Source organism: Lissotriton vulgaris, chromosome 1_1, assembly GCF_964263255.1.
Source record: "Lissotriton vulgaris chromosome 1_1, aLisVul1.2, whole genome shotgun sequence".
NCBI classification, from domain to species: domain Eukaryota; kingdom Metazoa; phylum Chordata; class Amphibia; order Caudata; family Salamandridae; genus Lissotriton; species Lissotriton vulgaris.
Genome location: NC_141685.1, coordinates 1353266082 through 1353287569, shown reverse-complemented (window position 1 = coordinate 1353287569; position 21488 = coordinate 1353266082). Strand labels below are relative to the sequence as shown.

At 46.1% G+C, this 21488-nt stretch overlaps 1 protein-coding gene across 1 annotated transcript in view; it reads right to left on the bottom strand.

Annotated features, from left to right (window-relative positions):
• Positions 1-21488, bottom strand: part of MBD6 (methyl-CpG binding domain protein 6) — a 320689-nt gene that overhangs the window by 83115 nt on the left and 216086 nt on the right. The window contains exons 7-8 of the mRNA XM_086966652.1: positions 5853-6565; positions 5481-5670 (exon numbers count right to left, since the gene is read on the bottom strand). Of these exons, the coding sequence (XP_086822778.1) occupies positions 5481-5670; positions 5853-6565 (903 nt within the window). The remainder of the gene's footprint in view (positions 1-5480; positions 5671-5852; positions 6566-21488) is intronic.

The following is a 21488-nucleotide window of genomic DNA, read 5'->3' as shown; positions in this document are numbered from 1 at the left end:
TTGGCTGGAGGGGGTGCCGATAACTGGGCCTGCAGTCTCGCGGCCCGACGTAGCTTGAGAGTCTTCTTCGACCGAAACTTGGAGCAGGCCATACACCTGGCCTCGTCGTGGTCTGGCGACAAGCATCTGTTGCACAATGGAGTTCGTTCCATGTTGAAGTAGTCTGGAGCGTCGTGTAGGCCCGTCCGCGCCGACAGCACGCGGAAGGGCAGCAAGTGTTCGGAGCCGATGAATAAACCAACCCGAACGATGGACAATACCGACGCGAGTCCTAAAGACCTTTTGGTCTCAAGTTAGGAAAGTTAAACAACTATCGATTCCGACAGAGGGAACCGAAGCACATCCGAACCCAATGGCGGAAAAAAACAATCTGGGGATGGAGGCGATGCCCATGCGCACTGTAGTCCAGGGGAGGAGCCACCTATCTCGTGATACTTCGAAGACTCTTCCAGGACAACAATGTGCAATCATCCGGACCCAACACTAGGCGGCGATCTATGCACAGATATGAATTCAGCAGCCCACATGCCTCGAACATGTCCATATCTTGTGTACCCCATTTGCGAAACACCCCCTACAGTACCCGGTTTTTAAGCTCCCATTCGTGCAGGGCACTTATTTGCCGACTCAGCCAGCCTGCCTCCAGCGTTTGTACTGCTGGTTGGGGTAAATGTCACTTGTGTTATGTGTTATCTCTGTAAGGCCCATCTCTAAAGTTCCCTGTTTTCACTTGTACTTGGGTGTTAAAGCTTTTAGGGGACCCAGGAAGACAGGCTTGAGTTCCAACACATTTATGTAAGTCAAAGAATGCTTTATTCGACAGTTTGTGTCATGAAAGCGTTACAGATAAATGGTTTAAAACAATCACAAAAAGTTAAAAAGCTGGAGTAAAAACACTTTATGCAAAATAGCAAGATACGCATCAGAAATCCCGAATAATACCAATACAGTGGTTCATGATAAAACAAATATATAAATATAGATTTCAGATGAACTCACTTAATTTCAAAAAAGCGTGTAAAAGATTATTGGACCCCACACATAATTTTAGTCTGAATACTCGATCGTAATTGGAAACGACTTACAGTTTCATTTTTTAGCCGTAATTTTTTTGTGAACTGATACACAACATCCACCTTAAAATGTTGCCATTGGAGCAGCGTACTTGGGTAATGGGTTTGTGCAGAGTATTCGAAGAGCTGTGCTGCATAATCTAGTGCCCATATTCCTGCATATTTACATCAACCAGACCTTAAGCAGACCAGAATAGGTAGGGCAGACAAACAGCACATGTGCTAAAGTTTCTACTTGATCTGTACATATTATACATTTATTGGTGCTTGTGTGCTTTACATACTTCACAGACCCTTGAAGCTCAGGTTTCTCATTTCCACTCAAACCTCAGTGTGTGAAAGATTCATGGTAATGGTCACTGAGGGAATTGTGAACCTGAAGAGTCTGCCTAAGGTGATTTTTCCATATTCCACCACTGCATCTCCTTCTTCCTTCCCTTTGTAACAACCTTTAGAGCCTCCAAACTCGCAGTGGCCTGTGACAATTTGCTCTATATCCATTCTTGGATGGGGATCATGCCTAACCTGATGTGTTGAAGGATGTTATCATGCCCTTTGGTCTCATTACAGCGCTCATTGTCAGAGACTACCCCTTCTGGTAGAGGTAAGTTTTCTCTGTCAATGACGGTGGTCATTTTGGTACTGGGAATGATTTTGATTCTTTCGAATTTAGTGTTGTGCCCACATAATTTCTTTTCTTGCTCGGAGTTTGGGGATGAGGTTTCTAAAATTATGGTGAATCCAAGCTGGTGAAGTGTTATCATCACTGTCTGAATTTTTCTCTGGCATTGTGCTTGCAAGCTCACTTTTACCTGCTAGTCATTCAAATAGGGGAAATACATGTATTCCCATTCTTTGCAAGCAAACGGCTACTACAGCCAAACACTTCATGAAGACCCCGAGTGCAAAGTTTATCACAAATGACCTGATAATGTACCTTGTCTGAGGAACTACATGTGCCTGTGGTTAATTGGAATGTGCAAGTAGATCTCCTTGAGGTCCATGGTAGCCATGAAGACCTCATTCTTCAGAAATTGTATGATCTCTTGCAGCGTGATACATTTTAACCTCTGTGTCCTATGTGGTTGTATGTTGGAACGACGAGTTCCACAACGAGTACCCTAACAACAAGGTCGTTACCACAAACTCGTCTAAACTGCGATTTTCTTTCCTTTACCACGATTTTTTGTTGTAAAGGCGTGGATGTTAAAAAAAAATGCATCCCAACTACTACCCCGATCCCCCAACCTCCCCCATCCTCTAAAAACTAACCCCCACCCCCTGAAGCTAAACATGATCCCTCTAAATACTAACACAACTCGTTTTTAACTACTCCCAACCTCTCAACCCCTGAAAACTAACCTCAAACCCCCACCCCTGAACACTAAACCCCACCCCTTAAAAACGAATCCTGCAACCCTCAAAACTAACCCCAACCCCTTCACCTCCTATCCACCTCTGAAAACTAATCCCAAACACCACATACCCCCTAAAAACTAACCCCAAACCCTCTAAATACTAATCACAAACCCCTCTTGCCTGTTCCTGTGCGACGCTCCTCCAAACTCCGCCCTGCCTGAACACTAGACTGAATCAGCCTTTACCATGCACATGCGTGATTAAGGCTGAGTCATTGTTAGGGCAAGTCGTTCGGCTTGCATTATTCCGGAACTCGTCGTTCTGGAGTCATGGCAAAGGTTGTTTCTTGTCTTACGCATCAATTGAGGCCTGGTATTGGTCATAAGGGCTGCTCTGGCTTTGGTACAAGGAAGTACCCAGAGCATACTCTCTGGTTTAGTTCTCTTTTGGGGATCTTTGCTATGGCTTGCTTTAAAAAAAGTTTTTACTTCTTGCTTAGAATTTGTCCTCTCGGTGGCACAGTTGGGAATTGTTGAGCAACTTGCTGCAAGATGTTTAATAGTGACCAGTATGCACTTGTTTAAGGTAATTGCCTCCCATTAGTGGATGAATCCTCCTATTCTTGCTCCCACTGGTGTTGCATTGTTGGGGGTAAAAGGCAGGTGATTCACTTTGCTGCAGATCCAATGCCTTTCGGGGTTTGTCCTCTTTCCCTTGCTTTGCACAGAAATACTGCCACTGTGGCACTGTTCCATGTGAGCTGCCTGGTTAAGTGAAGGCTGCCTGATTGAGTGAAGGGTGCCTGGGAGGTGCTTGGCTGAAAACATTTTTTGCCTGAAAGTCTACGGGTTGGTGCAATGCTTCTCTTAAAAGCCCACCAAAACAGCAAAGTCCCCATTGCCTTTGCGATTTCATTTATCTTTTTAATCTCTTACACCAACGTCTAATTCACTGCAAAGCAGGGCAGAACAGGTATTATCCTGTAAAAGGAAAATTTATGATCGCAATCTGCACCTCTGACTTAAAGCCCGCTATTCAGAGCAAGGCATGGCTCTTTAACCTTGTCCCCGGGCACATCTGCCTGCTCACTGTGTCTGCAGAGTCCAAAGCCAATTTGAGGCATGTGCTGGTGGCCGAAGCAGTTGTGAGTGTGCTGGAGTTCGCAATTCTCCAATGAGTGGCTACTGCGCTCTTCTTTTTTCTGCCCACCATATACCCTCAGTTGCTCTAGTCTGGCGATGCCCTGATGATATAGGGTTTTTGACTCTCTTCCTGACTGTAGCCATGTTGATCCTGAAGAACATAGGGTCCATAGAGGAGTGTTTAGATTTCCTTTCTTTGTAAGAAGTCACTGACCCCGAGGACACAGGTTTTTGAAAAGCATCCTTCCACTGGTCACAAATGCTTGGGAGCATGGGTAGGAACAAATTCTTCTTCTAGGATGGCATTGAGGTAAGGAGAAGGGAGCAGGATTATGCTTTCGTCCTTCTCGAGTTGCACACCCTAGATGTCTGCTGCCCGTTTTATGAGGGAATTATGGACCAGTAGGTCAGCTGACAACAAAGGTCTCAAAGGATACAAGTCCACTACCTCCTCTGGAGCGTCGCATGGAGGTCTTGCCAATCCTGTTCTTGTGTGCCCTATTCTTCAAAGGCGAGGTCTTCGATGTTATTCTCATCTTCACAGAAGAGTTCTTCCTGTCCCTCGTCATGCGGTTCAGATGTGGTTGGGGATTCAAGCTCTGTGTTCTCTTCTTCTACAGGTTTTGACTCTGCTGGTCTTGTTGGGATTTGAAATCTTTTCAGTGACTCTTCCTTTTCCTTCCTTTTTCAAAAGAGCTCGCATGTCAGCTTATAGTCAACATTTCTTTCACTTGACCTCAGCACCTATTTAACAGGGTTGGAGAGACATAATGGAGGTCTTGCCAATCCTGTTCTTGTACACCCTATTCTTTAAAGGTGAGCTCTTTGATCTTGCCGTCATCTACATAGAAGAATTCTTCGTGTCCCACACCTTGCAGTTCAGTTGTAGTCATGGGTTCAAGATTCGTGTGCTCTTCTTTAACAGGTTACAACTGCTGATGCTGCTGCAATTTGAAACCCCTTCAACAGCTCCTCAAGAGCTGGCATTTCGGCTTCTGGTCAACTTTCTTTCACTTGACCTCCAGCACCCATTGTTCAGGGTTGACTTCTACTTCAGCGCCAACTGTTCTTTGCCTACTTCCCCTCAACCTGTTCCGATCGACATTTGTTGTCAAAGTACATTCGAATAGCATGCCTCCTGCAGTGTCAAAACTTGCAAGGGGGGGCATGGACATCATGGGTGTGGGTGTGTGTCTGTGTTGACTTCTACTTCAGCGCCAACTGCTCTTTGCCTACTTTTCCCTCAACCTCTTCTGATCCAAAATACATTCGAATGATATGTCTCCTGATGTCAGAACTTGCAAGGGTTGCATGGACATCATGGGGGAGAGGGAAGGGGGGTGGTGGGGTGGGGGGGCTTGAGGTTTGTGTGTGTTTGTTTTTCTTGCGGCTTCCAGTCTCTCCGGGTGACTGTTCCTTTCTTGAACATCAAAGCCCTTTCTCTGCATCAACTCAATCTCCTTGGTGTTGGCTTCCTCGTCACCAGACAAGCATATGTTCTTGAGCGATGTCTGCATCTGCGTCAGCTGCATTATAGCATAATGTGTCCACCACTGTTTCTTCAAGACTTTAACAGTTTTTGGCAGGAACTTGGCACACGCATCACAATCTTCCGCAATTTAGTACACAGCAGGCACAAGTTGCAGAACGTCGTTTGGGAATAGTTTTGCACAAATCTGTGACAACACTTGGGATAAAATCTGAAGGGAGTGTTGTCCATCTCTCCAGGGTATCCACTGGATGGCAAATTAATACACAGCATGTGAATCCAGAAACAATTCATCCTGCAAACTGGAGCCCCAATTAAGGTGTAACGAACCTAGAAAACCAGAATCTGTGTATAATTCCCTACAAGGCAAAGTAAACCCCAAGTGCAGATTCTTTGATATTAACAACAAAGACTCACCTAGCAAGCTGGCACATAACATAGGATTTATCAGAGGCGGTATCAAAGCGTTGAACTTCCCAGGAGCTGCTGCATTTTGAAGAAAGGAGGCAGATGTTTCCGTAGGGCAGCCTGCAGACTTCCCTTCGGTGGAAGAGGCAGTGGCAGAGGTTGGAGTATTGGTGGTGGAGGTAGATCCTAAGGAGGAGACCTTTAATGGAAACAAGGTGGACAGAGTTAAGTGTTACAGAAACTAATCATACGTCACTTACAATGTCTTAGTGGGCAAAGGCAAATATTCTAAGAAAGTGCATCTTGCAATAAAATAGTCATAAAAATCTATAAAGAAAACAATAACTAAATAAATAAAAAATAAGCAGATCTGCATCTCACTTGAGTTTGACAGATGCCAGAATCAGTTGCTCCGAGGCTGGCTGCCAGAAGAGCAGAGTTCAAAGCCAGAAGCGCCGGAGGGAGAGAGAGAGCTGGGAAAAGAAGAGACTGCAAAACATCAGCTGCTGGAAATGCAGAAAAAGCATCGTCCATCGCGCCAGTCATTGGTGTCTCCCCTCGGTCCACGCCATCGGGTGAGGAACTTGTCAGTGGATCTTGCAAGGGGGGCATCGACATCAAGGCAGAAAGGAGTTGGCTCTGTTGCTGAAGAAAATCCAAGGGTGGCACCAAGGAGGGCTGAGAAGGATTGTGAAGCAGTGATGCCATCAGCAAGCTCTGCAGTGCCTGGGCCTCCAGTTCACCAAGGCTGGCCTGTGGTGCTGGGCTTGTTGTATTGCTCTGGAGGCCCAAAGCCACATCGTTCTGTCCAACGAGGGATGTTGAGAGCAGGTTTAGCAGGGTCTGGTTTAAAAGATGCTGCCTCTGGGAGAGAGCCAGTGAAAGAGGAAGCGAGGCCAGGAAACTTTGTGTGAGGAGGTTGGGAAAGCTGGAGGTATTGGCAGAGGACAGGACCTCGTCCTGGTTTAGGAATGGAAAGACATCCCCTGGAGGCAACTGGCATGGGAGCCCACCAGTATTCTCTGAGCCAGCACTCACTGCAGGACTGGAAATAGAAGCGGTTTTCGGGCAAGCTGCCAAATGAGTCGAGGCACCTGAAATTCAAACGCAGCATATGAAATTAAATCATCAGATAAGATTGGTCTTATATGGTTACATGACTAAATCCTTCACACATTTTATGCACCAAACTAATTAAGGGAGAGGTTTAATAATGTTGGATGTATCACAATGTACTAAGTGAAGATTTACACTTGGACACATTTATTTTGAAGACATTCATAAAAAAGGCAACAAATATTTTTCTCTTTGTCCCCACCTGTAAAATACTTTACAAGCTTGCTTACCTGCTCCTAGTGCACAGTAGAGGGTTCTGCAACTCCCCTTTAAAATGGTCTAAAACCTGGCAGGTTTTCTTTCTACTTAAGCAGAACTTTCTAATGCACCTTCCATTGTATTGTATATGTTTACAAAAAAAGGGGGTAAAGAACTTCACTTGGCAACACATTATTAACTTTTAGTTTGAGGGAAAACAGTGATTCACCTTAGCTGAGATTCTGTGTCTGAAAGGGGAGCATTTTGCCACAAGGTGCATGCTGTTCGATGCAGCACCATATGATTTAGTGAGCTGTAGAACAAAGCTATATTCCTAACAATTATGACTGGTAAAAAAGCAGAGAGGATCCAAGGTTTAAGTAAAGGTATGGTAAGAAAGAGGGTCTTGTCTGATGAGAATTACTGAAGGCAAATGATTCATAGGCAGGGTCTGTTTTGCTTAAGTTAGGAACCTATATAACATCAACTAATAAAGACTTTAATGGGCATGATTGGTTCCTATTTATTACAAACCATGGACTAGATCTAATATAGAAAAATGCATGGGCTAAATAATAATTTTGCCTGTGCACTTTTGCAAAGTTGATAAAAACAGATATTTCAATCAAAAAAGATTTATAAAGCGGGGCTAATCACCTGATACAGGATACAGGTGCTTGCAGGTCCCAGAGGCTAATTTGATCGACTAGGTCTTGAGGGCCATTCGGAATTCTGCAAGTGAGTTGATGGTCCGGAGGCGTGTGGGGAGTCTGTTCCAGATCTTTGCTGTGAGGACAGTCTGCCATTTCTACTTTGGAAGATGCAGGGAGTATGGGCAAGTGAAAGGGAGACGGAGCGTAGTCTTCTCAACGGTTGGTGGAAATTCAGGAAGTGTCTAATGTATGCGCGTCCTTGGTTGTGTAGAGCCTTGTGTGTGTGGGACAGCAGCTTGAATTAGCATTTCTTCTGTACGGGGAGCCAGTGAAGTTGCCAGAGATGGGGTGTGATGTGGGTTCTTCGGGAAGGTGGAGGATAAGTCTGGCTGCGGCATTCTGCGTGGTTCGAAGTTCATGTTGGTGTGGAAAGTTTTGCTGTAGTCCAGTCGGCTGGTGATGAAAGCCTGTGTCACAATGCATCTCGTGTGTAGGGGTAGCCACTTGTAGATCTTACGTAGCATGTGGAGGGGAAGCAGGGGGAAAAGGGATTTCATCTGTTATTTCATGGTGAGCTTGTTGTCAATGATGATGCCGAGGCTTCTTGCGTGGTCGGAGAGAGTGGGCGCAGGCCTAGGTCTGATGGCCAAAGGGAGTCATTGCTTCTGTCTTGTCTAAGTTCAGGTGCAGGCAGTCGTTCTTCATCCAGTCGGCGATGTTTGTCATGTATCTAGGGAAGTTGGTTCTGGTGGAGATGGGGTTGTCGGTGAGTAAGAGGAAGAGTTGGGTGCTTTCTGAGTAGAAAATTATGTTGAGTCGTGGGATCTGACGATGCTGGCCAGTGGGTTCATATATGTGGTGAATGTGTAGGGTCGAGGGATGAGTCCCGGAGTACCCCGCAGGTGATCTCCTTGGGTTCAGAGGTGAAAGGTGGCAGGTGGATCTTCTGGGTTCTTCAGGTGAGAAAGGAGGCCATCCATTTGAGTGCCGATGTGGTGAAGTCTTTTGATCAGCGTGTAGTGGGATAAGGTGTCAAAGGATGCCGAGAGGTCAAGCAAGATCTAAGCTGCTGTTTCTCCTCGGTTGGTGCTGGTTTCGATGGGTGCGGCAAGTGCAGGCTTCTTTGATACCCTCAGCAGACGGCGGCAGAGGTAGCGGGAGATCTTGAAGGTTGCCCTGTCGGAGATGCTCTTGATAGTGCGCCCTCTCCTCTCCCACTGTCTGCAGTCCAGTTTCACTGTTCTGAGTTCTTGGTTGTACCAGCTGGCCTTTTTGGAGGATTTTCTTTGGATGTTGCTCTTGATGGGGACGATGCGGTCTGCACAATTGGTGATTCAGGCATTGAAGTTTTTCACTCCCTGTTCGAGGCTGGTGGTGATAGCAGGATTGGAGGTGTTGAGGGCATTCGCCCAGCTGGACTCTGAGATTTTATTCCACCTCCGGTGGGGGGTGTTTGCCATCTGAGGTTCTGCAATGCAAGGTCTGGAGATGCTGAAATGGACGATGGAATGATCAGTCCACGTGCGTTCTGTGACATGGCTGTGTTTGACACGGTTGCTGGAGGTCAAAATTGGGTCCAGCTTGTGCCTGCGGTGTGTGTAGGGTCATGGATGATCTGGGTCAATCCGAGGCTGCCCATGTTGTCAAGAAGGAGTGCAGTGTTTTTGTCGTCGATGTGGAAACTGAGGTTGCTTAGAAAGAAGCAGTCCTTGCAGTCTAAGGATAGGGGTGCAATGAACTCTACGATGGTCTTACAGAAGTTGGAGCACTGGCCTGCGGGTCAGAAAGAGAGAGTGCCTAGGATGGCCGTTTTTGTCGTCCGTGTGGAGCTTGAAGTTTAGATTTTCCATGGGGGTGGCATTATTGTCAGTGGTAGTGGTACACTGTATGGTCTCTTTGTGGATGATGGCTGGTCCTCTTCCCGTCTTTTTGGTGCAGTCCTGGTGAGTGATTTTGTATCTGTCAGGGATCGCTGTGGCAATGTCTGGGGAGGTTGGTGATTAGGCCCCATAATTCAGTGGAATGCTTGCATAGTAAGCATGTTTTTAGAAGGGCGCATGAGGGTTGTTTTTTTTGTTCAGGTGGTGTCTGTGGTGCGGGGCTAGTCGGTGGGCTGATGTGCGTGCAGTGGCAGTGCGTGCAGATGAAAGGTCCTACTGTGGAGCATGGGTCGGCACAGTGGCAGGGTTTGTTGAGGCGTCCGGGGTTGAGGGTGTAGAGCTCGGAAATGGTGTATCTTTATGGGGCGGGAGGGCCAGGGGTCACAGCACTGGGTGCAGTCCAGGCGTGGACGGTGTAGGGTGGCTTGACTTTGGCACGCCAGAGGTGCAGTTGCACTGTGGCCTGCATTAAGTAGGTCTTGGTGTGAGAGGGGCTTCTGTTGGCGGGAAGAATGGTGAGTGGGAAACCCCAGTCAAGAAAACCTCAGTTGGAATACACAGGCAGCTGTTGTGTCACTGGATCGGTTTGGAACAAGCAGGAACTGGAGGCCACAGGCATATGGCAAGCTTGGTGTCCAGGTGCCTAATGATGTTTGATAAGTTTAAAACTGAATATTTCTCCAAAAAAGAGAATTCTCCTGTACTCCTCCAGGGATTTGTCATTTTAGTCATTAGCAATGAACTGCCAAGCCTACATGGGGGATCCAGGGAACGTTTCAGAAAATGTATTATAAGACTCTTTAAATTCAAAAACAACAATTAAAATATAAAAAAAAATGTAAATCTACATTTTTAACAAGTTAATGCTGGATTTATATGCCAAATGTTACTCATGAAATAAAAATTTCTTATATAAAAATACTAATTTTAAAAGATGAAAGTTGCTGTTTAAAGACAAGAAGAACAAGTTACTTACCTTCGGTAACGCTTTTTCTGGTGGATACAGTATCTGCCTGTGGATTCCTCACCTTGTGAATATCCCCTGCGTCAGCAACATTCGGAAATTCTTTTGTAGCTCCACGCCGAAGTGGACGACGTCACAGAAGCCCGGCATCACGCGCAGCTCCGCTGACGTCACCGACACCATAATAGACCCACGTCGGCGTGATGACATCAGTTCCGCCCTTTTTTCCGTGCCTTCGAGGCACACGGACGGACCAACAACAGTAGATATATATACAGTGTACACAGTACAATATAATCAAGGAAACACACACAGTGTGAAGACAATGTAGGAAATCAAGTAGAATAACCCACTTCTTTTGAAAGTAACATATATACATTAAAAGATTACATTATCGTAGGTATAGAAGAGTGAACAATGGGGAGGCGGGTGGGCATGTGAGGAATCCACAGGCAGATACTGTATCCACCAGAAAAAGCATTACCGAAGGTAAGTAACTCGTTCTGCTGATGGATACATCTGCCAGTGGATTCCTCACCTTGTGAATAGATTCCCACAGCAGTCCCACTGCCAGAGGAGGGTGTCCACCCTTCTATACCAAGAAATCCTGAATGACAGGGCGCGCAAAGTGACCATCCCTCCTCACCTTGGAATCTAAGCAGTAATGCTTCGCAAAGGTGTGGAGGGAAGCCCAAGTTGCCGCTTTACAAATGTCCTCTACAGGAACACCCCTAGACAAAGCAGATGTAGACGACTTTGCTCTAGTGGAATGAGCTCTTCAACCTTCAGGAGCTTCCTTACCGGCCAGAGAGTAGCATATCTTGATACACAAGACAATCCATCTTGACAGCGTACGCTTGTGCTCTGCTTTGCCTCTTCTGGCACCAACAAAACCCAAGAAGAGCTGGTTATCAACTCTGAACTCTCTAGTTCTGTCAAGGTAGAAGCTCTTTATGTCCAAGCGGTGAAACCGGTCCTCCTCCTTGGAAGGATGAGGGGGAGGATAGAAGGTAGGGAGGGTAATGGACTGCCCCAGATGGAAGAAAGGTACCACCTTAGGCAGAAAAGCAGCCCTGGTCCTTTTCTTTCAGCATGAATGGTCAAGAACGGGGGTTTTGAACTTAGAGCTTGAAGCTCACTTACCCTCCTTGCCGAGGTAATCGCAATCAGAAAGACCATTTTTAAAGATAACAACCTCAAGGGACACCTGTGCAAGGGCTCGAAAAGGTGAAACTATTAAGAAAGTAAGGACAGGATTCAAGTTCCATTGATGCACAATAAAAGGAGTGGGAGGAAATTTATTCATAAGGCCTTTTAAGAACCTTAAAACAATAGGTGACTTAAATAAGGACGGTTGATCCGGCAGGCAAAGAAATGCTGACAAGGCCGAAAGGTAACCCTTCACTGTCGCTACAGCAAATCTTTGCTGAGCCAAAGAGAGTGCAAACTGAAGAATGTCAGATAAGCGAGCCTTCAAGGGGTCAATGGACTTCTCTCCACATCAAGAGACAAATTTGGACCACCTATAAGAGTAGATAGACTTGGTGGAATGATGCCTGGCTGATAAAATGACATCCACCACGTCATGGGGGAGAGAAAAAGAATTCCGGTTGCCCCGTTCAATCTCCACTCGTGGTCGGCCGAGAACTGCCGACTGAGACGGTCTGCACGTACGTTCAGAACTCTGGCCAGATGATTTGCCATCAGACAAATCAGATGGTCCTGAACCCAGGACCAGAGACGCAGAGCCTCTCTGCAAAGGCAATGCGATCCCACTCCTCCCTGCTTGTTGACATACCACATCGCTGTAGTGTTGTCCGTCAGGACTTGCACCGACCGACCGCGAAGGGAAGGGAGAAAGGCCTTGATCGCCAAACGTATCGCCCGTAACTCCAGAAGGTTCATGTGAAGCAACTTTTCCTCTGGAGACCAAAGACCCTTGATCTCCAGATGAGCACCCCACCCTAGGGTGGATGCATTCGTTATCACTGTGGCCACTGATGGAGGCAGATGAAAGCGCTTTCCTTGAGACAGATTGCCTTCCACGCTCCACCAAGATAGATCCGTCGCAGCTTCCCTGGAGATCCTCACTGACTCCCTGAGATCTCCGTTGTGTTGATACCACTGCCTGCGGAGGCACCACTGGAATGCCCTCATGTGCCAGCGTGCATGGTTGACCAACAGAATGCAGGAAGCCATCAGACCGAGCAGACGAAGGACCTTCAGGACTGGAACGACCGCTCCATTGTAAAATAAAGGAATAATTTCCTGTATGTCAAGAATCCTTTGTGGAGGAGGGAATGCCCGACACACAGTGGTATCCAGTACCGCACCTATGAACAGGCTGCGCTGGGAGGCACCAGGTGAGATTTGGGTACATTTATCAAAAAGCCCAACCTGTACAACAACTGCATTGTGACCTACAGATGATGGAGCACCTTCTCTGGAGACTCTGCTTTGATCCGCTAATCGTCCAGATAAGGGAATACTGGTATACCTGACCTTCTGAGATGTGCTGCCACCACCGCCATCACCTTGGTGAAGATTCGAGGTGCAGTAGTAAGACCAAAAGGAAGGACTGCAAACTGGTAATGTTGCGACCCCACCGTGAAACGGAGATACATCCTTCCAAGTCGATCGACATCATCCAGTCTTTTTCCAGCAGCGCTTGAAGAACCTGTGCAAGGGTGAGCATCTTGAACTTCTCCTGTTTCAGAAAGAGATTCAAGACCCTGAGGTCCAGGATTGGACGAAGTCTGCCATCCTTCTTGGGTATTGGGAAATACCGGGAGTTGCATCTCGGACCCTCTTCCTGCACCTTTCCTTAGTAACGCCAGGACTGTAGGGAAGAAGGTGGTCCTCTGTGCAAAACCTTTGGCAAGGAGGGTAATTTGGGGGGAATTCCCGAAAGGGAAGAGCATACCCATTCTCCACGAGATTGAGAACCCAAAGGTCCGATGTAACTGATTCCCAATCCCGTAGAAAATGAGTAAGCCGACCCCCTACAGGACCAGCATGATCCGGAATGGCGGATCTAGGGTTGCTTTGCTGTGGTTGGAGTGGGGGTTGGAAGAGGAGGAAGCTTGACGACCTCTTGGGCGGCCTCTGTTTCTACCCCTGTATGGCTTGTACAGAGGATTCTGCTGCTGTTGCTGCTGCTGTGGCTGCTTGTAAGAGCGAAAGGAAGATCTCCCAAATCCTCTGTATCTCTTACCCAATGTACCTCTGGTCTGAAGGCCAAGAAGCTCTAATGGTGGCAACAGATGATCCCATGACCCTTGCCACAGAGTCAGCCGTATCCAAACCGCTCTGGATCACCTGGCGAGCAGCATCCTGAGTGTCCTCAAGAACCTCATTGAAGTTCTGTCTATCCTCTTCCGTTATCTTTGGTACCAACTGTTTTGCAGAGTCCATCAAAGCGTGTATATAGCGTCCTAGAAGGCACGTGGCATTTGTGGACTAGAGAGCCATGCTAGCTGAAGAGAATACCTTCTTAGCTGATTGGTCCAGCTTTTTACACTACTTATCAGCAGGTACCTGCGGAAAAAGCTCGAGTTGATGGCTTGGAACAGGCAGCCTGTACAACTAAACTCTCTGGAGACGGATGAGTTGAGAGAAAGTCAGGATCTCCAGGAGCCACCCTATATCTCCTAGCCACAGCCCTTGATACAGCAGGTGATGAGAAGGGATTTTTCCACACTTCCAAGACAGGCTCTGTAATTGCCTCATTAAAAGGCAGCATAGGTTCGACCACTGAAGAGGGAGAAATTAAATACCTCAGTCAAAATGTTCGACTTAAAGTCCGCAGTGGGCAGATTGAGATCCAATAGTTCAGCTGCCTTTCTGATCACCATGTGATATGGCGCAACATCCTTCGAAGGGACGTCAGGAGTTGAGGAAAGTTCCCACTCTGGAGATAATTCCAGACCACTAGCCTCCTTAAGTTCTTCAAAGAAGTCATCGGAGTCTTGCAGCTCACCTTCTTCAATCGTCTGTGCTCTATATCTACACTCCTCCAAAAGCCTTTGGGCCACCTGCCTAGACCTCATCTTCGGGGTCGGCGTCGACGGAGCCACAACCGACTCAGACGGAGCCAGTGCCTAACTCGGAGCCGGTGGATCAGTATGGAGTGCACGAGGTCGGACCAGAGCCAGTGAAGATGGAATCGGCGTCGATGACCTCGGCGCCGGATAATGCCAAGCCGGAGCCGGCGTCGGCATAAAAGGCGCCGGTGCATATGCCTGAGGGACGCCCACGTTAAAGGCCATCGGACCCATGGGACCAGTCGGTGCTCCAGAGGGGTACATGGCTCTCGAGAAGACACCATACATAGCATTTAAATAATGCGTAGGGTCTTGTCCTGGGCCTGGAAATGGAGGGTATTAACCCTCAGACCGCTCCTGCCGAGGTGCAGGAACTGTGTCAGCCAAATCCTCTGGCTGATGCTCCGTACTCGAAGACCGTTCTGGCAATGGAGCCTCTTCCTCTTCTCAAGGTGGAGAATGGGACGATGCCGGAGACGGATTTGATGCCGGAGAATGCTCCGGAGACTCTACAGGCGAAGTCTCAACTTCCGGATCCGAAACAATAGGGGAAGGAGACACATAATCCTTCCGATATCTTCTTCCTGGAGACTTCGACTTCGTGTCCGAATCCTTCTCAGAATGGCGTTGAGACCCATGCTTCCTCTTCCTGTGCTTCTTCTTGGATCGAGAAGCATGTCCCGAAGACGACCTCGAGTGGGACCTCGAACGCGACCTCGACCACCTCGAGTGCAACCTCGAAATCTTCCTATCTTTCTTGCCTTTCATCTTCGCTAAAAGAAGCTTCGCCTCTCTTTCTCTCAGCGCCTTGGGTTCATTTTCTTGCAGCATGGACACCCTTGGACATCATGGTCAGAAGAAAAGCACCATACGCAGTCTTCATGCGGATCCGTTATGGACATCATCTTCCCGCACTCTCCGCACGGCTTGAACCCAGTCTTCTTCGAAGACATTTCGACAGGAAACAAAGAAACAAGAAAGCACTAGAAATAATCAACAGTAACAGTTACCACGTAGCTACTTAGGATCCCTAGAAAAACCGTTAGCGTCGATGACGCGGAAAAAAGGGAACTGATTTCATCCCGCCGACGGGGGCCTATTATGGATTCGGTGACGTCAGCGGAGCCGCGCACGATGCCGTGCTTCTGAGACGTCGTCCACGTCGGCGTGGAGCTACAGAAGAATTTCCGAATGTTGAAGATGCAGGGGATATTCACAAGGTGAGGAATCCACTGTCAGATGTATCCATCAGAAACTTCTTTCTCAAACCGTTTGAAAGGAAAATGAGGGAAAAAAGAAGGAAAAGGTGTTGCCCTAGAGGAAAACTAGGAGTAATGGTCAATTAATATTTATTCTGCAGGATGCAATTTATTTCGTTTTTTTTAATGCACAACGTTTGTAAGGTGAGCAAAGTTTTGAAAAAAAAATCATGAATGTGTAGAGTAACTCTACATACTCTTGTATGCATTTGAGTACCTTTTCTTTCTCCATCTGAATCTTCCTTGGTTTTCACAACAATGGATGAACAGTCTGCCTTAGAGTGAGGTGCTGCAGGTTACCAATACATGATCTGTGCTGAGCTTTACCTGGGAGACTCCGCAAGTAATGATATCAAAAGTCTGAAGCTGTCTCAAAGAATAAAATTAGATCTTCTCACCCTTCATGAAACTCTACTCCAGAAAGGAATATGTTGCTTTTCGTGTAAGCATCTGTTATGGCATGTAGTGCTGTAAATTCACATGCTGTGCATACTCCTGCCATCTGGTGTTGGGCTAGTGTTGGGCTCGGATGTATGCAAGTTTTTTTCTTTGAATTTTTATTTCGAGTCACGAGGCACTACGCGCATGATCATCAACTCAATTGTTTGATTTCCCGCTCCCGCCGGGTGAGGATGGAGTGTAAAGCAAAGGGTAGTCTAGAGATATATCTACACAAGGGAGCGAAAAGAGATAGTAGGGGACACTGCAACTGCCATACTTGCCCTGGGAGGAGGATAGGCGCATGAGAATCTACAGAGGTACATGCGACAAACAGATGCTTACAGGTAACGTAACAATGCCCATTCGAAGCATGTGTGGCAGAATATACACATGATGTGCATAAACTGTAAAGCAGTCCACCCAAAGCAATGGCTAGCTTGTGGGTGTTGCAGTATATTGAAGAAGTGTATGGAGTAGTGCCAGGCCACTTTTTGGAGTGCTAGCACATCCACACAGTAATATTTTGCAGAAGTGTGTAGTGTGGACCAGGTGCATGCGTCAGCTATTGGAATTTTCCATACGAAGGCCAAAGAGGCTCTTTTTTCCCGAGTGTAGTGGGCTCTGGGACGAATAGGCAGAGTTCTCTTAGCTTTAGCATAGCATGTCTGGATTAATCTCATGAGCCATCTTGCAATGCATGATTTAGAAGGAGCCTTCCCTTTATGGGGCTTGGAGACAACAACAAAGAGTTATGTTTTTCTACATGGTTTAGTTCTGTCAATATAATATATCTGGGCTGGTTTCACGTCCAAAGTATGGAAAGCCTGTTCTGCAACAGAGTCAGGCTGCGGGGAAAAGCAGGAAGTTAATTCGACTGGTTAAGGTGGAACTGGGAGCAGAACCACCAGTACCGAACTGCCAGCCAACCCCGGAACATGCACAGACCCAGTGAACAAGATCAAACACGCGCCTCACGGCTCTTCAGCCGCATTCACTACAGGGAAGAACATCTCTAGCCAGTGAAACAGGTGGCCCGGTCCCTAGCACTGCTGAATCAACGAGAGCGCCAACGGAGCACAGACTTGCTCATATACCGAACCATGGGGGCCCCATTCACCTGAAGACAGCTGCCCCTAAACTCAGACGTGCTTGCCTGTTGACCAAACCGGCTATTACCACACCATGGGATGGCCTAAAAGAAAGCTGCCAGTTGCAACCACCACGAACACGCAATAGCTGGAGGACACAGACAACACCACCCAAACTCCTCTACTAAGCTGCATCCCACCAACAAACATGGACTTAGCTGGACTTAACCCTACAAAAGGTCAGAGACTCACGAAAAGCAATAGAGCAACAAATAGGCTCACTGACCACCGGCTTTAGCCTCCTAAAAGCAGACCATAACAAATTGTCAACTACAGTAAAGTCCAACAAGCTAACCCTGTCAGAAATGCTGCCACAACACAAAGAGCATACGGAGCAAATAGGACAGCTACAGTGGCAAGTAACAGGGTTACAGGATAGGGTTGAAGACACCGAAGGAAGAACAAGAAGGAACAATATTTGTGTAATTGGTCTTCCGGAGCGCTGTGAGGGCCTTAACGCCACCAGATTCATGGAGCAGTGTTAACGTGAGCACGTAGCCCCCTGAGGGCCTTTCTGACCTCTTCTGTGTTAAAAGGGCATACAGGATCCCCACTGGAAATCTGGTGGCGGGTGCCCCGCCACGTCCCATTATCGCCGGAAAACTAAGCTACAGGGACCAGGACACTCTGTTGCAGATGGCCAGGTAGAAATCTCCAATTCAGTACGAGCATCATCGGATCTCGCTGTATCCAGACTATACTAGTCCATCGCAGAAGATCTTTGTACCAAACGACAAAAAAAGAAGCTCAGAGCCCTAGACCTCAAATACGCTCAGCTGTTTCCCGCCTGCCTGAAGGTCATCTATGACCAAAAGACATACTTATCTGACACCCCAAAAGAAGCGGATGAATGGATAGAAGTCGCATTACCCCCTGCAACATCAGAAAACTCGTCACAAAGCGCACACCTGAGCCTGAAGATTGCGAAAGGATGACGAACACCAAATCGAGCCTTAAAACGCACGCAAAGAACCCCACACCGGAGCAGGCCCTAAAAGACAGAAATCAGCACTTGCAGAGGCGGCCACTTTCAGGGATTGCAACCCTTCTTCCACATCAGAATCGTCAGAATAAAACTCTGTGCACTCAGACTCTGCAAACAGTATCCCCTTGTTCCGCTCTGTTACCCCCCAAACAGCAGATGACTTCCTGGTCTAATGGGGCGCCCGGCCGGAGTGCCCCATCTTGACAGAACTGTCTACAAACTCTACAATGGAGGTAGCTGTTGCCAGCAGCACTCACCTTCCCCTCAGCTCCGCCAAACTCCTAGCATAAGAACATGGTCCGGACACCCAGTGACTAACATATTGCCTAACGCTTAATGCAAGGCATAGGAGGCACCCCCCTCATTGCGAAAGCAACGTTAACACAGTTGTTTTTTGTTTGGACCAGCATAGTTCCAGAGCTGGACCTAGTTATAAGGGTTTCTGGGTTTACCCCCACCACACTGAACACACCATCGACCTTGCAACCTCAGGCAGCCCTAGAAACCACACACAGAACCACAAGCAAATGATGAGCATGTACAACATTATAACCTGGAACGTCAGGGGACTGGGTTCAAGCCACAAGCGCCACAGGATACTTGCGCAATTAATAGGTGTAGAGCACAGGTAGCACTGCTGCAGGAACCTCACCTCACAGGCTCTTAAGTGGCCAAACTCCGCAAAAAGTGGAGAGGGCAGGTGTTCGATACGTCATACACAGCCTGTGCTAGAGGTGCAACAATATGGATCAGACACAGGTCCCATTAGTAGCACTAGAGCAGTGCGTAGACCCACAGGAAAGATACATCTTGGTACACGGCACGCTAGACGGCGCACACATAATAGGCAGCATATATGCCCCGAAATTCGAGCAGGAAAAATTCCTTACAAGCCTCAACACAACATTATCAGACTGGGTGAGCTACCCATGGGTACTGGGTGGAGACTACAATGCGGTGCTGGACACCCAACTGGACAGCTATCACCCCTCCCCCTCCATTCAGGGTGCAGCTTCAATTAGACAAACTGAGGCCTTGCGAAGATGGACGAGAGGCTGGGCGATGTGAGACGTTTGGCATCTAAAGAACCCGATCAGTGGAGAAAACTCCCGACTCACCAACTCCACACTCGGATAGACAAAATACTTTGCTCCCTCTCACTACACAAGTGACTCGCACAACTTACCTGGGGAAGACTTTCTCAGATCACAACCAATTAGAGGTCACCGTAGCATGGGGCAGGATCCCCACCCCGGTCCCCACCTAAAATATGTGGTCTGAGTCACTTAAAGATGCGGTCTTCCGCGACACTATGGCTTCGGCCATCACCAATTACATCATGTAGAACACCAATTCGGCCTCCTCGCGCCTCATATAGTGGGACTTGTTCAAAACAGTAATACAGGGCACTGCTATCAGTACTACAGGGTATAGAGACAAAATATCGACTCCAAAATATCGACTGGACATAATATCGAGTTTTAAATATAGACTGGACAAAATATCGACTGGACATAATATCGACTACAAAAATATCGTTTTTCAGGTAAGTGAAGTAATATCGACTGTATAAAATATAGATAGCAAAAATATCGATTTTTTAATAATATATAATATTTTATAGTGTATTTTTATGTAATAATATGTGTGAATAGTGTGTATTAATGTTATAAAATATTTTATTACATGAATTTTGTTTTTATAATAATTGTGTAATGTAATTCTGTAGCGGGTTGTGGGTTTATAGGGGAATAGGGTGGGAAGTAATTTAATAATAATTAATTAATTAATATATGTTTGTTAATATTTTTAATTAATAATTAATTGATAATTAATTAATATTAATTAGTTAATTAATTAATATAATTTTGAACATATTTTGTATTAGTAAATAATTGTTAATTAATTAATTGTAATTAGTTAATTACATGAATTAGAGTACATTTTTAATATATATAATTTTGTGTTATTTTTAAGTAATTAATTTGGAAAAAATAATATTAATTATTACAATAATTACAGCTAATGTTCTAATATATTTACTTTATTGTTATTGTTAATTAATAATTAATTGTTAATTAAATAATATTGATAAATTTTGGGTAAAGGAGCATTTTTAGGGTTCAGGGTCAGTTTTCAGTTCATGGGTAAAGGGGTATTTTTAGGGTTCAGGGTCAGTTTTCAGTTCATGGGTAAAGGGGTATTTTTAGGGTTCAGGGTCAGTTTTCAGTTCATGGGTAAAGGGGTATTTTTAGGGTTCAGGGTCAGTTTTCAGTTCATGGGTAAAGGGGTATTTTTAGGGTTCAGGGTCAGTTTTCAGTTCATGGGTAAAGGGGTATTTTTAGGGTTCAGGGTCAGTTTTCAGTTCATGGGTAAAGGGGTATTTTTAGGGTTCAGGGTCAGTTTTCAGTTTTTGGGTAAAGGGGTATTTTTAGGGTTCAGGGTCAGTTTTCAGTTTTTGGGTAAAGGGGTATTTTTAGGGTTCAGGGTCAGTTTTGGGTTTTTGGGTAAAGGGGTATTTTTAGGGTTCAGGGTCCGTTTTGGGTTTTTGGGTAAAGGGGTATTTTTAGGGTTCAGGGTCAACAAATAAGATTGTAAAAAATTATTTTTATTATTTTCATTTATTATTTAATTATTATAATTTAATTTAAGTCGTTTTAAGTATATTTTAGTAATTAAAATTTAATATTAATTTAATTTAACACTGTTTTTAATAAAGTCGATATTTTTTACATCTATATTTTTGTTAACGATATTTTGTACTCGATATTTTTGTACTTACCTGTTTGTAGATACAAACTCGATATTTTGACTGTCGATATTTTGTCCACGATATTTTGGCAAGTCGATATTTTGTCCCTCGATATTATTTCAGTGATCCGTACTACAGTAGGAGTGAAACAAGAAATACACACAAACCTTAAATCTGTTGAAGACAGCATGAACAAGTTAGAGCAAGAAGCAGCAAGAGACCCTTCTAAGAAGGCACTGCTGTAGGAGGCCCGCATTCAGCACGCTGATCTGCTGGAGCGCCTCCGGATAATGGACTACAGATCCTACACCCAGATAAAATATGCAGAGGCAGACAGGTCAGGAGCGCTCCTTCCACGAATACTACAAGATGCCCCCGCACTCCAATACACGAAATAGCTACGCCTGGAGAAATTACAGTGAACACACAGCAGGAAATAAAAGATGCACTCTGTGTATACTACGAGACACTATAACGAGCCGCTCTAAAAATAACGAGCAAACCCTAGGACGTCTTCCTGGGAGACGTAACTTACCCCCAACACACACGAACGGCCCAGGATGACTTATCAAGTCCTG